General features: G+C 50.4%; 1 protein-coding gene across 5 annotated transcripts; it reads right to left on the reverse strand.

Moving 5' to 3' along the window:
- Nucleotides 1-123: 123 nt before the first annotated feature.
- On the reverse strand, nucleotides 124-17,469 carry ITPKC (inositol-trisphosphate 3-kinase C). 5 transcript variants are annotated; one of them, XM_036346863.1, is made up of 7 exons: nucleotides 16,207-17,468; nucleotides 11,332-11,431; nucleotides 8,474-8,687; nucleotides 7,068-7,272; nucleotides 4,880-4,981; nucleotides 4,219-4,290; nucleotides 124-1,611 (listed from the first exon to the last, which is right to left on the reverse strand). In XM_036346863.1, the coding sequence occupies exons 1-7, from the start codon at nucleotides 17,335-17,337 to the stop codon at nucleotides 1,408-1,410; spliced, it is 2,028 nt and encodes a 675-aa protein (XP_036202756.1). In that variant the 5' UTR covers nucleotides 17,338-17,468; the 3' UTR covers nucleotides 124-1,407. The 5 variants fall into 5 exon arrangements, with proteins under 5 accessions (XP_036202756.1, XP_036202755.1, XP_036202759.1 ...); XM_036346862.1 differs by having other exon boundaries at nucleotides 4,219-4,398; XM_036346866.1 differs by having other exon boundaries at nucleotides 11,332-11,462; nucleotides 16,207-16,259.
- Between the last annotated feature and the right edge of the window lie 24 nt (nucleotides 17,470-17,493).

Below are 17,493 nucleotides of genomic sequence, written 5' to 3' on the forward strand. Positions count from 1 at the left end.
GAGTGAGGCACAAGAGGAGCAGCTCAGGAACCTCCAAACCTACATCTACCCCAGACCACAGTGATCGCTGTCCTGAGCTTTGAGCCCACACTCTCCAGATTTAAAAAAAAAAATCCCACAAAGTTGGCTTTGAATGTCCTGTTTATTAGGGGGTCGTCGGGGGAAGGCAGTGAAGCGATGTTGTCTCCAGTTCCCCAGCACTGCCCCGTCTAACAACTACCTGTCTCTTGTATAAATAAGTATAAAGGTCCATAGAAAAGGAACATGCCTCCTGAGCCCTGGAAGACTACATTAGAGTTTTGACTCAGAAAGAGGGAGCTGCCTGTCCTCCCCAGCCCAGCCCTGTGGGCCAGGAAGCCAGTTACAAGTACAGGAGGAGAGGGAAGGAAGAGGGGCTTTGGTTTGGACCAGGCTGGGAGCCTGGGGTCACAGCCAGCAGCCCCACCCACCTGAGCCTCTGACACAAGCAGGGCACCTCCCACACAAGGGCTGTGGGGTGCAGGCCACCAAAGGAAGGTAGCTCTGGTTCCAAGCCAGCTTCCCTGCCCCTGCCACCTCCGTCAGCGGGGAGGAAGGAGACCTCACAGGGTAAGGGGAGGAAGTCCCAAAGCTGAGATGGTGCCAGAGGAATGAGGTTGTGCTGGTCACAGTGCTGGCACAGGATGTGGCCGTGGTTTTGGTCTGCAGGGGGTCAGCAGAGCTCTCCCAGGAGCAGGGAGGATCCCATGGGGCCATGGGAGGGCAGGACAGGGTGAACTGGGCTCTGCTCAGCAGCGTCAGCTCTCAGGCCGGTCCCATGGTGTCACACCCTTCTCAGAGCTTCTGTCAGCACCTGAAGGGCCCTCCGAAGAAGAGATGGGGCCATAATGCTCCCAGGCAGACAGAAGCTCCTGCATTTGCTCACAAATAAGGTCTGGTTCTGGGGCACCACAGATGAAGCTGATTGGTCCCTGGCATCAGAGCCAGCTCATAGCCGGAGGGGGCTGACAAGGAGTAGTGATCACAGTCATTCCTGTCGTGAGAGGCATGTGTCAGGCCTGTAGTCTACAACATCTGAATGGTGTTCTTTTAGGATGTATGGTTTAGTTGTGGCCTCCAGCAGCCCCTCTGGAACCTTCCTGGCTGGCCAGAGGACCCAGTCTGGCTCTGACCCATCTAGGAAATGGGAATTGTGCCACGTCATGTCCCCTCTCCAGTCCTTACAACCCCTGGATCATGAAAAGGCTGGGTGCTACTTGGTCTCCAAGGCCCTTCAGATCTTCCACACTGGGCTTGAGCGGTGTGCCACAACCTCTCCTGTCCCAGAGGTCAGTGCCTCCGTGGCTGAACTCTGGCCCCTGCACACCTCAGGGCTCCTCCAGCCAGCTGAGTACCATCCAATAAAGAATCCTCGCAAAGGCAAGCGGGTCAGCTCTGGGCCAGCCCCTGAAGAAGGCGAATCATGTTGTCCAGGCCCCAGAGGTAGCCGTCTTCACGATTACCCTCAGCCCAGGGCAGCCGGTGGTTGAGTGTCTGATGGTCAGGCAGAGCCACTGTCTTGCCAAAGTCGATCATCCAAACCTTGGCCAGGCCAGTGTGGTCATGCACAAAGAGAAGGGAGCTGCCCACCACCTGCAGGGAGGCAGATGGGAGGTTAGGGACAAAGCAAGAATTGGCCAGGGTCTCCTCCCCAAGGGGCATCTGAGCAGGGTGGCTGAGTTCAAATCCTGACTCTGCTACTTATAGGCTGTTATGCCTTGGGTAGGTGGCTTAACCTCTCTGCCTCTGCCTCCTGATATACAAAGTGGGAATAACGGAATAATAGTACTATTTACCTGTAAGGTTGCTGTGCATATTACATGTATGAATTGATCATATAAAGCACTTAGAGCACTTGCCATTATAGCAAATGCACAACAGATGTTAACTGGTATTGTTTTTCAAGCTGAGGCATAAACTCAAATGCCTGCAGGATCCTGAATGGATCAGGAGAGCCCAGTGGGGACTAAGAAAGTAGATCATGCTTTCCACTTTCTAATTGCTGTTGATAACCCCAGGCAAGCGGCTTCCTTTCTCCAGGCCTCGGTTTCCTCATCTATAGAATGGGGGTGGTGGTCACAGCCCTACCTCCTGGGATCCCTGGCAGCATTCTATGATCTACACCAGTGGTCGGCAAACCACGGCTCGCGAACTACACGCGGCTCTTTGGCCCCTTGAATGTGGCTCTTCCACAAAATACCACGTGCGGGCGCGCACATACAGTGTGATTGAAACTTCGTAGTCCGTGCGCAGAAGTTGGTTTTCGGGAAGGAGATAGACGAAACAAGTATACAAGATGAGTGTGGATGGGAGAGTTGGAAAGGGTCGACCTCAGCAAACGTACCTCAATCAGACTGAGGACGTTTTTAGCAAAGGCCAGCTTAGGAGTACCCTAATTAAGTTAATAACAATGTACCTACCTATATAGTTTAAGTTTAAAAAATTTGGCTCTCAAAAGAAATGTCAATCGTTGTACTGTTGATATTTGGCTCTGTTGACTAATGAGTTTGCCGACCACTGATCTACACACTTATCAAGTGCCTGTGAGGTTGGGATGCAGCCTTCAGAGATGCTGGTTTTGTTTTTCTAATGAGAAATAGCAGTTTTCTTGCCTTCATCTGACTCCACATTTGCACACCCTTCCCTTTTCCTAACCGATTGCAAACTGCACTCTCCCCAGGGAACCTAGATGATGGGGCAGGTGAGTGGGCACCTGTGAGGAGAAGCAGATGCTGCCCCGCTCTGGACGGCTGTTGGCATGTGGCGAGCGGCCCAGTGTTGCCACATCTCCCAATGTGCCAAGGGAAACTGGAAACCCTGATTTTGGTGGGAAGGCCCACGGTTTAAATGTTGGCAACTCATCTTTTAAAATGTAAAGTCACACCCTAGCTCGGGTCCTCAAACTATGGCCTGCGGGCCACATGAGGCCCGCAGAAAACATTTATCCGGCCTGCCGGGTGTTTTTGCCGCCGCTGTGTGCATAGGAATTTGTTCATAGTTTTTTTTAAACTATAGTCCGGCCCTCCAACGGTCTGAGGGACAGTGAACTAGCCCCCTGTTTAAAAAGTTTGAGGACCCCTGCCCTAGCTGGTTTGGCTCAGTGGATAGAGCATTGGCCTGGGGACTGAAGGGTGTAGGGTTTGATTCTGGTCAAGGGCACATGCCCGGGTTGCATGCTAGATACCCAGTAGGGAGCGTGCAGGAGGCAGCTGATCAATGATTCTCTCTCATCATTGATGTTTATCTCTCTCCCTCTCCCTTCCTCTCCAAAATCAATAAAAATATATTTTTTTAAAAAGTTAAGTCACCAAGTGGGTAAAACCAAACACCAGGACAGATGAGATGGGCTCCCCAGGCCTCCTCTTTGTGACAAAGAGGAGCCCAAAGGCAGTGACAATGACAATGAGGGTCTTGTTTGATAAGAGATGTGACAGTAACAGCTGGCACATACTGAAGGTTTACTATGGGCTGCACTTTCCCTGTATTAATCCACTTAACCTTCATGTTGCGTAGGAGGCAGGCACTCCGTAATCCCATCCTGCAGGTCAGTAGACAGACCTGCAGAACTGGGGTCCAAACCGAGGCCAGCCTGATTCCAAGATCAGGGCTCTCCCAGAAGTTAGTGATAGCCAGGAGAAGGTGAGAGGGCTTGGGCGTGGGGAGGGAAGAGCTTGGACAGAGGGGAGGAGAGGATGTCACCACTTCCCAGACTTTCTGAGACAACCCCAAAGAGATGAACGCTTCCAAAGAGACAGGCTTTGGAAGGGGTGGGGGTGGGGGGCACTGAACAAAGAATGCAGGTAACAATAATTGTAAATAATTATGATTATAAAGTAATTGTAAGAGCTAGGGGTTAAATGTGCTTTTATGCTCCAAATGGTGTTCAATAGTTGCTAGTCTCACACCCGTAAGGAAGCAGCCCAGTAAGGAAGATATTGTTCCTCCCTATCTTAGGAGGCAACCGAGGCCTGAGAGGTCACACAGCAGAGCCAGCCTCATTCCAGGCCGCCTGGCTGCAGTCCATGCTCCTAGCTGTCCCACCTCCTTGAAATCCCTCGTGCTGCCTACTCTGAAAAGGCAAACCCCAAAACATAGGTCTCCTTTTAAATTGCTTTAGCTTAATTCTGCCAGTGATTTCTCCTCAACCCACCCCCGCCTCACACATATACACTCTGCTCCCCTGGGGGCCGGGGCTCACACCTCATGGGTCTTGAAGAAGGGGGAGTTCTCCAGAGCTTCTCGGAGTTCTTCTAGGCGTGCCACATACTTTCTCTGTTTGAGAGGGAGAGTTTCTTGGTTAGCACAGGGACTTTGGGGGTCCTTACCCACCTTGAGATCTGACCTTGTCCCATACCCGGCCAGGATGGAAAAAGGGGAGCCCTGGGGAAAATGGGAGAGGAGGTTGGAAATATAGGGGTGGCACAGACAGGGTAAGGTTAGTAGGTTACATGAATACCCATAACTCCCAGCAGCTCCTCCCATAAAGAGGTGGAGTCTGTTACTCTCTAATCTAGGCTTGGTCATGACTTGCTCTGGCCAATAGAACATGGCAGAAATGAGGGTGTCTTAGCCATCAAGAGGCCTTGCATTTTCGTTTGTTCTCTTGGCCACCAGCTTCCACTGTGAGAACAGCCCAGACTAGCCTGCTGGATCATTAGAGACAAGGGGAGGAGTCATCATCTGAGGCTACCGGATACAGGAGCAGGCAATCCTAGAAAGCCAGCTCTGGCCAAGCCACCCGCTGACCCAGAGGATGAGCAACACCAGCCAGTACCAGCCAACCTCAGCCCTAAGCAAACACGGGGGCAACAATGATGGTGGTGGCCCTGAACTAAGTTTGGGGCATGGGTGTCCCACTCACCAGGATTTCATGGTTCCCATCCACAAAATCCTCCAACACCTTTGTCACTTGCTCCAGCTCCTGTGTCTTCTTGAAGTTGGTGTTGCAGGTCCCATCGGCTTTCTGCAGGACAAAGATTGAAGGCCCAGTGTCATAACTTGCCTTCCCATGCCCAACACCAACCAGCCCCAGGCACTTCCTGGGGCCACCTGCCTGCCTCCACATTCATCTGCTGTTCAGCAGAAGCCAGCCCACCCACCCAGGTCAGATCAACCCAGCCCCAAGTCACACTCCTGAGCAGCTAGTCCTTCCAAGTCTAACCTGAGCCCCCTAGTTGAACCAGACTAGCCAGATGTGCTCTGGAGGAGGGTAAATCTGGCCCTGAATTGTGACTCTACTACTTCATAGCTGGGTGGCTTTAAGCAAGTCACTTTACCTGTCAACCTCAGTTTCCTCATCTAGGAAATGGGAATTGTGCTAAAAATGGTAGGAATAGAAGAGATTGGGTGTGTAGGATGCATAGCACAGTGCCTGGCACATAGTAAGCAAGCACTCAATAAATGAGACTGCCCTAATCGGTTTGGCTCAGTGGACAGAGCGTCGGCCTGAGGACTGAAAGGTCCCAGGTTCGATTCCGGTCAAGGGCATGTACCTTGGTTGCAGGCACATCCCCAGTGGGAGGTGTGCAGGAGGCAGCTGATCGATGTTTCTCTCTCATGGATGTTTCTAACTCTATCCTTCTCCCTTCTTCTCTGTAAAAAATCAATAAAATATATGTTAAAAAATAAAATAAATAAATGAGACTAATGTTATTTTTTATCTCTGAGAGGACCACTTGAGTTGTACTGTCATGCTGTGCCAGGTACCAGGTGGGCACTGCTAACATGGAGGTAACAGGACAGACACAGTCAGATGAGGGAGACAGATATTGAATAAGAGCATCACAAAGGGATAGGAATAATGAAGGAGTACAGAGAGTTATGAGGAGGTAAGGAGGAAGTGAAAAGACAGAAAAATGACTGGAAGCCAACTGGGGGAACAGTAGAGGGAAGAACAGCCCTGTCAGAGGGAACAGCATGTGCAGAGGCTCTGTGGCAGGGGAGCAGGACCCTTTCAAGGAAATGAAGCTTCACTGTGGCCTGAAGGAGGAAGAGAGGGATGAGAAATGAGGCTAGACGATGGAGGGTTCTAGGGAGCCATTGAAAGGTTTCAAATAGAAAAATGACACACCCGGATCTATCAAAAATTGCAGGCACTCTCAAGAATTGCTGGTGGAATGCACAATGATACAACACAATGGAAGGGGTTCGGCAATCTCTAGCAACATTCCCAATGCATTTCATCATTGACCCAGTTGTCCTGCTTCTGGGAATCTAGTCTACAGCTAAATCTTCATGCTTGCAAAATGTCTTACATTGAAAGTGATCCATTGAGGCGTTGTTTGTAATGGCAAAAAAATGGAAGCAACCCGGGTGGCCATCTACAGGGGACTATGGCACATCCACAAAAAGCTATTACAGCTCAAGAGAGAAAGAAAAGAAAGAGGAAACTCTCTATGGAACAATACGGGAATTATCTAGGACTATGCCACCTTTTGTGTAAAGAAGGGTGGAATTTTTAGGATATGCAATTGCATTTGGCTGCATTTGCAGGAAGAAAAATAAGAAACTTATAAAGTAAATTCCCTGTGAGTAGGTGGGAGGTGGAGGGACAGAATGGGAAGGACAGCCACAGGGTCAGCAGAGAGATTTCCTCTGCACACCCTTTTATAACATAATTTTGACTTTTGAATGGTGTGACTACTTATTTAAAAAATTGGATTTAATTCACAAAAAGAAAGGGAGGAAGGAAGGAAAGAGAAAAATCTTTCTCCATAAGGGGGAAAAAGGATCGCTCCAGCTGCTGTGTTGGACAATGGATCAGAGGAGGCTGAGGCAGGAGAAGACAGGGCCAGATTAGAACAGGGCGATGGGGAGGAAAGAAGATGGAATCGAGATGCTCAGGCAGAAGGATAAACAAAACTTGGTCACTGATGGATGTGGGGGTGAGAGAAGCAGGACCTCTCCTAGCCCCATCTTTTCATCTTCTGCAGTCTGCTACTCTTTTCCCAGATCTCGCTTCTTTCCAGTTTTCCCTGACACCCGTGTTCCTGAGAAGCCCTGCCTAGATATAGTCCTCTAGCGACAGGCTAGCAACTCCTGGACCTCACCTTGATGCCCTCAATGCGGAAGCCCAGGGTGGAGGTTGAGCTCACAGTCTCCCTCCACTGCATATAGCGGGGCTTGGTGACTGCACCCTGCGCATGCTCCTCAGGGGTGGGGGCCCTGGGGTCCACAGCCACCATCTTCTCATACATGTCCTTGCGGGGCCGGGGCCGTTCTCGAGCCTTCACCAGCTCCTCCTCCAGGTAGGTCCTGGGACACAGAGGATGTGACAAAGTAGGCATTTCTAAAACACAAAGCGCTCCCTGGCCAAGTGTGGCTCAGTTGGTTGGTCATTCTACCATGCACCAAAAGGTTGCTGGTTTGATTCTTGGTCAGGACACATGCCCAGGTTGTGGACTGGATCTCCAGTAGGGGGCATGCAGGAGGCAGCCATCATCAATGTTTTGATCATCGATGCATCTTTCTCTCTCCCTCTCCCTTCCTCTTTATAAAAATATATTAGAAAAACAACACCAACACAAAGCTACTAACCATAATGAAAAAAGTTGACAAACTGGACTAAATTAAAAGTATTCTCTTTATCAAAAGACAGTACTAAGAGAGTGAAATGGGAGGTTGGAGAATGTGCAGGTAGGTGTGTGTATATTTCCAACAAAGGACTTGTATCCAGAACATAAAAAGAATTACAAATAGCCCTGACCAGTTTGGCTCAGTGGATAGAGCGTCAGCCTTCGGACTGAAGGGTCCCAGGTTCGATTCCGGTCAAGGGCACGTACCTTGGTTGCAGGCACATCTCCAGTAGGGGGTGTGCAGGAGGCAGCTGATTGATGTTTCTTTCTCACTGATATTCCTAACTCTCTATCCCTCTCCCTTCCTCTCTGTAAAAAATCAATAAAATATATCTTTAAAAAAAGAAGAATTACAAATAAAAAAGAAAAAAAAAAGAATTACAAGTCAAAAAGAAAATGATAGCCCAACAGAAAAATGGGCAAAGTATTCAAACAGGCACCTTTCAAATGGCCAAACACTCTTCTTTGGTCATCAAACAAATAGAAATAAAACCATAAAGTGTTGGTGAGAAGATGGAATAACTGGAACTCTCACACACTGATGGTGGTACAACTACTTTAAAGGCTAACTTGGCACTAACTTAAAAAATGCCCACCCCTGCCCTGACTGGTGTGGCTTAGTGGTTGGAGCATCAGCCCACACACCAAATGGTCTCGGGTTCGATTCCCGGTCAAGGGCATATACCTAGGTTGCAGGTTCAATGATCCCAGGTCCTGGGCAGGGCACTGCGGGAGGCAACCAATCAATGTTTCTTCTATTTCTTCTCTCTCTTTCTCTCTCTCTCTCTCTCTTTCCATTCCACTCTCTCTAAAAATCAATGGGGGGAAAAATGCCCACCCATGACCCTCCACCTCTGCCTCAGGGCTATCCCTGACCCCACCTGCTGCCCATCTTGCAGTCCATAATGGAGGGGCCCTCGAAGTCCGCCAAGAGATCTTCCATCTGGTTGAAGGCCTGGTCATCCCTTTGCACCACACCATAGTAGGTTGGCACAAAAGGCCGCAGGGGGTCGTTCATCAGCTGCTCCAGGCTGCGCTGCTCACACTGACAGAAACGCTTTAGAATCCGACCATCCTCTCCCGCCTGGAAGTTCCCTAGGAGAGGCACAGTCAATGAGAGTCAGAAACTGTATCAGCAAGAGAATCCTCCATCTCTTGCATGTATCAGATCCTGGACACTGTCATTTTGCCTGGCAGTTCTGCAGCACTTTCTCTCCTTCCCTGCAATTCTCAAAATCGTGGCCAGGGGTCGCAAGGAAAGAGCCTATTTCTGCTCTTTGTTTAGACAAAGTCCTCTTCACAGCAGACTGTGTCCTCATTTGTTTTGTAATTTGGGACTATATGCTCACAATAAGCTGTGGGAATTTTTGTGAGATCTGAGTCCAGAACCTGACTCTCCAGAGCAGATATGCATTTGCTTCTGCCTGGAGTCCCAGAGTGCCAACAACTGGGGCCTATTTAAGTTAATTTACAAATCTAGCATTTCTTGGACCATGCAGATACTTAGTATAGATTAGAATTACAATTCTTTTTTTTTTTTTTTTTTTTTTTAAATATATTTTATTGATTTTTTACAGAGAAGAAGGGAGAGAGATAGAGAGCTAGAAACATCGACGAGAGAGAAACATCGATCAGCTGCCTCCCGCACACCTCCCACCGGGGACGTGCCCGCAACCCAGGCACACGCCCTTGACCGGAACCGAACCCGGGACCCTTCAGTCCGCAGGCCGACGCTCCATCCACCGAGCCAAACCGGTTTCGGCAGAATTACAATTCTTACTGAGGCAGATTGTATTTTCAGGTTATATTTTCCAAAGATGGTATAATAATAGTTCCTGTCCCACATACTCTTCTAGAATTTTGCCAATCTCCAGCAAGAAGTGGAATCTCATTCTTCTCCCCTTGAATCTTGGAGGGCTTAATGGCAGAAGCAGCACTGTGTGACCTCAGAGTCTAGGTCAGTGGTCGGCAAACTGCGGCTCGGCAAACCGCGGCTCGCAAGCCACATGCGGCTCTTTGGCCCCTTGAGCGTGGCTCTTCCACAAAATACCGGCTCTTCCACAAAATACCGACTTCTGAGCATGGGCCATGAAGTTTCAACCGCACTGTACGTGCACGCCCGCGCATGGTATTTTGTGGAAGAGCCACACTCAAAGGGCCAAAGAGCCACATGTGGCTCGCGAGCCGCGGTTTGCCGACCACGGGTCTAGGTCATGTAAGGAGATGCAACTTCCACTTTGTTGGCAGAGACACTTTGCCGTCCTGAGCTGTCATGTAAAAACTTTTGCTTTCTCGCCCTGTCTGGTTTGGCTCAGTGGACAGAGCATTGGCCTGTGGACTGAAGGGTCCAGGGTTCGATTCCAGTCAGGGGCATATGCCCAGGTTAAGGGCTCAATCCCCAGTAGGGGGTGTGCAGGAGGCAGCATCAATGATTCTCTCTCATCACTGATGTTCCTATGTCTCTCTCCCTTACCTTTCCTCTCTGAAACAAATAAAAATATATTAAAATGAACTTAAAAAAAAACCACAAAAAACTTTTGCTTCTCAAGGCCACCATAGTGTGAGGAAGCCCAAGCAGCTACATGAAGAAGCCACAACCAGGCTTTCCAGCCAGGAGTCCCAACCGAGACCCAGCCAATAGTCAATATCAATTGCCAGGCCTGTGAGTGAGTAACCCTCCAAGTTTCCAGCTTGCAGCCTTCAAGTTGTCCTAGCTGAGTTCCCAGATATCACAGAGCAGCAACAAGCCATCCCTGCCATGCCCTGTCTGAATTCCCAACCCCAAAGCCTAGGAGTGTAATAATATGGTACTTTTATTTCACTAATTTTTTTAACTACCATTAAATTTTGAGTTTTGTGGGTTTTTGAGTTATTTTAGACTCAGTAATAATAACTAGAACATATATTGATGGCAAGCCTGTGTTTACAGTTTTAGGGGGGGCCTGCCTTTTCTCTGACTCAGCTCTAAGGATGAATAAGGCAGGTGAGTTCTCTTACTGTCTTTCTTTCCTGCTGGGTAAGGTTTGTTTAATCAAGCCCACTACCCAATTTTGTAAATAAAGTCTTATTGGAACATAGGCACACATGTTTATGTATTATCTATGGCTGAGTTCATGCAGCCACCATAAAGTTGAGTAGTTTACTTACTATCTAGACCTTTACCAAAAATGTTATAGGCATATGCTAGGCATTGTGCTAGGCCCTGGGAAGAAACCATTATAACTGGTGTTTACTGAGGGCCTCCTAAGCTCTGGACATGGGGCAAGGACAGGGAATGATAATTTCCATACATGAAGGGCCTGTGTTTCAGTCTCAACATACATTTTTATTTTAACCCTTCAGTTAACTCGGCAAGGGAGGGACAATTATCTCCATGTTACAGATGAGGAAACTGGACCCAGCGAGGGAAAGTAACTTGCCCAGGGTCGCTCACAAATAAAGAGCAGAACTAGGATTTAAGTCAAGGCCCACTTGTCCCCAGGGTCAAGGACACACACACACACACACACCAACCAACATTGGGATAACAGGGAACAGCCCTCAGCTCTGATGTATCGATCGCCCAGCCCAGGCCTAAGCACTTCCAATAACACCCCATGAGATGGGGCTGTCACCAAGCCCATTTCACAGATGGGGAACTATACTACAGAGAGTCGCTCTGGAGCTTTCTGTCCCCAGTCAGGCGGCGTCTCTGCCCAGCCTTGTCTGGCCCCTGCCCTCCACCACCCCCTGCTCTCACCAGCATGTCCGGACAGCTGGACCCAAGGGTAGTGTTTTCGGAAGGAGACCACGAAGGGCGAATACTTCAGAACTGTCTTCAGCTTCTTCCAGGATTTATTCTGTGTGGGGCAGAGCAGCGTGGGGTCAGGACTGAGGCCAAGAAGGGAAGGGGATGCAGATATTTCCATCAAGGGAGTGAAGGTGGACCTGGGACTTTCCAAGGTCCAGGTTCTTCCTGAGATCAATGCCCCAAGATGGCTGGGGCGAGCCAAGCTCACTTACTCCAATAATCACAATATCCCTCAAAGGCCTCCACAAAGGTGGGGAAGAGTCCCTTTCCATTTCTTCCTGTCATCACTCCCTTTGTATCTGTCTCTCTGTCCTCCAGAGTAAAGATAGGCCTATCTTTGTTGCAGTACCAAGCAACCCCCCAAGACTCCCCCCACATACGTACACACACCAAAAACTCGGAAGCCTCATTGCTGTCCAAAAACCAAGGGAGACTTTAACAGGGACGATGACAGAGGCAGGGCTTGATGAACGGAGGCCACACCACAGAGAGAAGACACTGAGACAGATGACAAAGTGATGACAGGGACAGAGAGACGTGGACAGAGACTGCAGCAGTCATGAGCTGCTCACCACCAGCTTCAGCCCTTCCCCTCACAGGCACATCCCTGCCCTCCTTTTTTTTTTCTTTTTTTTTTTTAAATTGAGTTCAGAGAGGAAAAGAGAGGGAGAGAGAGATAGAAACATCAACGGTGAGAGAGAATCATTGATCGGCTGCCTCCTACACACCCCACACTGGGGATCGCACGCAACCTGGGCATGTGCCTTGGCTGAGAATCAAACCGTGACCTCCTGGTTCATAGGTAGATACTCAATCACTGAGCCATGCTGGACGTGCTGTCCCTGTCCTCTTTTTTTTTTTTTTTTTTTTTTTTGTCCTTGCCCTCTTGAACTTAGAGTTCTTGACTTGCTGTGGCCAATGAAATATGAGCAGAAGTGTCACTTTTGGGTGGAAGCCTTAAAGCCACTGTGTGACTCTCTATCTTCTTTTTCCTGTTGTAGAAAGAGTGGAAAGAAAACGGGGACTTCCTCAGCCCCCTCACCCACCACTGACTATGGTCAACATGAAGGATGAACAAAAATAATCCTTTGTTTCTCCAAATCACTAAGTTTTGGGTTGTCTGTTACTACAGCAAATCCTGACCCATTCTGAATAACACAGAGACGGACACTGAGTTACTAGAAGACACAGAAAGGGAGACAGATACAAAGTAATGGCAGAGCAAGAAAAAGACAGAAACAGGGAACAGAGAGAAAGAGAGAGTAATAGAAAACCAGAGAAGCAAACAGTTCTGCTCTTTATTTGTGAGCGACCCTGGGCAAGTTACCTTCCCTCGCTGGGCCCAGTTTCCTCATCTGTAACATGGAGATAGTTGTATCATGTTGCCTCAACTAAGCGCTTCTTGAGACTGTGTGTCTGATTCCCTTGCGCACACATGCACACACAAATGCATTCTTTGCTCCAAGCCCACAGCAGATCCTTAGCAAGTATTGGGAGAATGGATCATCTCCAGAGAGGCTGTGTGCTCATCCCTCCTATCCCCCACCATTCCAGGGTCAAGGGCATGCTCTCTCCCCTCCCTCAGAGCCCAGCTCCCTATCAAACATCTAATTGAGGTGGGAAGGTCAGCAGAGTCAGGGTGCTGGACTGCAGGATTCAGGAAGACCTACTGCCTACCCCCTTCCCCCTCCAGTTCGCAGGAGTGGAGAGGAGGTGATTAATAAAGGTTCCTGTTTACTAAGCACCTGGAACATTCCAGGCATAATGACAAAGACTCAGTGTGCCATAACCTACTTAATCCTAAACATACAACCCCAGGAGAATTCTTGACTCTGTTACAGAGGAAGAAACGAAGGCTCAGAGGGATGTAGTCACTTGCCTAAAACACACAGTTCTTTCTACCTCTGGTCTGACCCTCCCCTGACCTGGGCTTGGGGTGAGCCAAGCCCACTTACTCCAGTAATTACAAGATCCCCCAAAGGCCTGTCTGCAACCCTGCTAACAAGCTCTGAGGGCAGGGGCTGGGGTTGTCATGATTATGACTGTGTCCTAGCCCATGGCCTGGCACACAACAGGCGCTCCAAAAATGTTGCTTGGATTGAAGGAGGTTGGTTGCAACCATTTATTTTTATTTTTTTAATCATAAGCAGGTTTCATATCTTTTCTCTTTTTTCTTAGATCTGACGGCTAATCTGAGCTTTCTCAGATGGTTTCCTGATGGTCTCAGCTCACATGCCCTCTCCTCCAGGAAACCCTCTCTGATACCCCAGGTCTAGCCAGTCACCTCCTCTGGACTCCCACAACCCTCTGGGCTTACTCCATCCCAGCCCTGACCGCTCTAAGCTGACACAACCTGGTGGAGGGGTTTGTCCCCTTCATGGCCCTGGGAGCTCCATGAGGTGTGTCTTGATCCCTGCTGTGTCCCCCACAAAGCCAACACAGGGCCTGACACATTGTAGAGGCTCAGGGACTGTTTCTGTCTGATTAGGAGGATGGAATGGATGTGAAAAGGGAGGAGGGAGGAAAAGAAGAAAGTAGCTGGACTTTTAAGGTCAGATGGGATTTCAAAATGAAGAGAGAAGGAAGCAAGGGTATTCTGCGCAGCAGGAACAGCTTGAGCAATGAGTGGAGGCAGGATGGCGGCAGGGTGTTCGAGGAACAGTGTGTACTTCGGCTTTGTTACAGCAGGAGGTGGGGGGAGAAGGGAAGCTGAACATGGGAAGGAGCCTGGAGACAGGAAGCTCTGAACACAGTACTGAACTCCTGATCGCTATCAGGAAGGCCCTGGGGAGCCTTCAGAGGCACTGGAGCAGACAAAGTTCAAAAGTTGATCAGAGGTGAGCCATGGAGGAAGATTCTGGAAGGATGAGAAAAAGGTGGAGACAGGAAACCTGGAGGAAAGTAAATTAGGGAGGATCCACACACCGCAGGGGTTAAAATAACTCAGTTTTAGCATTGGCTAACATGGCTCAGTGGTGAGACCATTGGCCTGGGCACCGGAGGGTCTCAGGTTCCATTCCTGGTCAAGGGCATGTACCTGGGTTGCAGGTTCGATCCCCACCCCTGGTCAAGGCATGTACAGAAGGCAACCGATCCATGTGTCAATCTCAGATTGATGTTTCTTTCTCTCCTCTCACTCTCTCCCCTTCCACTCTCTCTAAAAATCAATGGAAAAAATATCCTCACTCCTTGGGTGAGGATTAAAATAAATGAATAAAAATAACTGGGTTTTAAACTCAGCCAGAAATGAGTTAAAATTCTCAGTTCTGGCTCCAACCAGACTTGGCCAACCTAAGCAAGTGACTTCACCACTCTAGGCCTCAGTTTCCTGACCTGTAAAATGGAAATAATAATAATCCCAATCTTATAGTGCTGTTATAGGGATTCAGAGTTAACACACAGCCTGGCCGGCATGGCTCAGTGGTTGAGCATCAACCTATGAACCAGGAGGTCACAATTAAATTCATGGTCAGGGCTCAAACCCCCGTAGTGGGCATACAGGAGGCAGCCAATCAATGATTCTCTCTCATCGATGTTTCTATCTCTCCCTCTCCTTCTCTCTTCCTCTCTTAAAAAAGAGTTAACACATATAAAGCACTTAGAAAAGTGCCTGTATTTAGTAAGGGTCTGAATCTCAGCTCTGCGTCTTCCAACGTGTGTGACTTTAGACAAGTGTCTTTGACCTCTCTGTGCCTCAGTTTCCTCATCTATAAAATGAGATGAGAAGAGCATTTACCTCCTAGGGCTGCTGTATGAGAATTAAATGAGTTAATACGAGCAAGAAGCTCACCATAGGGCTGGGCATGAATGGGTTTTTTTTCACCCTCTTCCAGCTCAGCTGTTCTAAGATGCCAGAGGTGAGAGTAGGCAGAGGGAACAGCAATGGCAGACAGCCCATGGGTCAACTCCTTTGCTCTGGCATAGGCAGGCTGAGGCAGGTCTGTCTGTCACATCTGTGGCCACATGTGTGAGCACGTACTTTAGGGAGGCATGTGGGGTGAGGGGGGTGAGGGTGGACTCCAGCCATGGGCCCCAGAACAATGGGACTTCCAAGTGGGAGGACCCATGGGAGGCTCTCACACCTGACTCTTTGCTGACTCTCCTGAACCTGCCCTGCCAGCCCTCCTGATTCATCAGCAGAGAGCCGCACCCAAGCTGGGGGTGAGGGTGGAGGATGTAAACAAGAATCTGCCAGGGGCCCCCTCGGGAACTGGGGGACAATGGGAAGACTAAAGGGTCCCTGGGCATTCTGGGTTTACACAGTCCTTTGAGAATCTAATAAAAGCTGGGTGGGGGCTCACTCCCTATAAAAGTGAATGAGCTAAGGGTGGTAAAGTTTCAGGACACCTTAAGACAGCCACAGGCCGCAGACTAAGAAATGTGGGGTAGAAAATGCACCTTTTGTCCCCCTATACTATTGCTGTTCAGATTTTGGGGTCACACATCACAGATCAGAGGATCCAACAGAAGTCATGGACCCTTGCTGAAAAATGTGCATACACACACAGACTCACACCATCATATGATTCCTGGGCATAAGTCAGCCACTGGCTGTCCATTTGAGACTTCAGGGCTGTAGGCAGTGGATGAAGGGGGAAGGGGAGACAGTGGGTGAGAGGGTGAGAGGGTGAGAGGGTGAGAGGATTAGGAGGCAGGTCCCTGCAGAGGATTAGTAACCCAGCTGTCAGAGCGAGAGGGTAAATGGATGGAAGAAGTATCTGGAGATGAAATTGCTGATAGGTGCTAGAGAACTTCTCAAAGCAAAGGCAGGGGAATGAGGGGTTTGGAGGGATGTGGCTTAAGGGCAGGATGGGTCCCACTCACCCCAGACCTGTCCTCAGGGTCGCTGGCACCTTCACCCCCGGCCACCACGTCATCCTCAGACTCATCGAAAGAGGAGGCGGAGGAGAAGCCTCCACTGCCCACTTCAACCCGGGACGGGAGTCCCACTGGCTGAGCCTCAGGCTCAGGGGTTTCAGGAGTGATGATGAGGCGGGGCACAGGGGTCAGGGAGTTATGCCCCAGGTGAGAGTACAGGTGAGTCAGCAACTGCCCAGGTTCTGGTTCCGCTAATGGGCCATCTTGGTTGGACTCCCCCAAAAAGTAGTCTGTCCCAGGCTCTGTCTGGGGTCCATGAGTATCTTGTGTCTGTGCATCACCAGCGCCAGGCTGTATCCAGGAGCCGTCAGCAGCTTGCTGTGTTGGGAAACCGTGGGTGCCAGCCTGTCTCCAGGCGGTTTCGGTATCCTGTTGTATCTGGGAGCCATCAGTGTGAGACGCTGTGCAGGGGCCTTCAGGGTCCTGTTGTGTCCTGGAGCCACCCATGCATAGCTCCCGCCAGGCCCCCTCCGGCTGCGTCTGAAGGCCAGAGCTCTTCTGGTGGGTCCGGGGGTTATCCGTCCAGGGCTTGGACCTCTCGGGCTGGGTCTGTGGCCCATGTATTTCTGACTCGGTGCAGGCCCCATCAACGCTTGGTTGTGTCCAGAGTCTGGCCCTCTGTGGCCGAGACTGGAGGCCGGGCCTGCGTGGGTCCGTGCAAAATCCACCTGTGCCAGGCTCCTCCGTCCAGGGGCCGGGTGTCTCCAGCTCTGACCAGTGGCTGCTCCTTTCTGGATGTGTCCGGGGGCTGGACCTGTCTGGCTCCGTCTTTGGACTGGGCCGCTCTGTCTCCGCTCCGAGGCCGGCTGCTTCAGGCTCAGTCTGTCTGTCTGTCCCCCATTCAGGCCCGAAGCTGGCCTTCTCGCATTCAGAGTGGAGGCAGGACCCTGTGGTCCGGGCCCGGGGCCCGCCCCCCTCCGGCCGCCCCGCCGGGCCCCCGGCGCCGGGCCCAAGTCGCTGCTGCCCGGGCTGCCGCCGCCGCCCCCCTCGCGGCGCCTCCAGCCCCATGCGGGCCGCTGCCGGCAGCGCCCCGGGCTCTGCCTCGTTCAGACCCCCCCGGCACGGGCAGCGTCTCATGCCCGCTCCCTTAGTTCGGACTTCGGCCCAACCCAGTCCCTCCTGGCCCTTTAAATCCCAAGAGGGGTGTGGCGGGGGAGCCCCGACTCGCGGTTCCGGCCCGCGGATCTCCAGTCCACACAGTGGTTAACCGATACTCCACCTCCGGGGAAGCCC

The sequence above is a fragment of the Myotis myotis genome, unplaced genomic scaffold (assembly GCF_014108235.1).
Source record: "Myotis myotis isolate mMyoMyo1 unplaced genomic scaffold, mMyoMyo1.p scaffold_m19_p_19, whole genome shotgun sequence".
Taxonomy (NCBI): Eukaryota; Metazoa; Chordata; class Mammalia; order Chiroptera; family Vespertilionidae; genus Myotis; species Myotis myotis.

Excerpts from the sequence above, each read along its gene's own strand:
- ITPKC (XM_036346862.1), bottom strand. The coding sequence starts at position 17,337 with ATGAGACGCTGCCCGTGCCGGGGGGGTCTGAACGAGGCAGAGCCCGGG. Across the intron at positions 11,432-16,206 it reads ACCCTGAGGACAGGTCTGGG|AATAAATCCTGGAAGAAGCT; the intron begins GTGAGTGGGACC and ends TGCCCCACACAG. Across the intron at positions 4,982-7,067 it reads TCCGCATTGAGGGCATCAAG|AAAGCCGATGGGACCTGCAA; the intron begins GTGAGGTCCAGG and ends TTTGTCCTGCAG.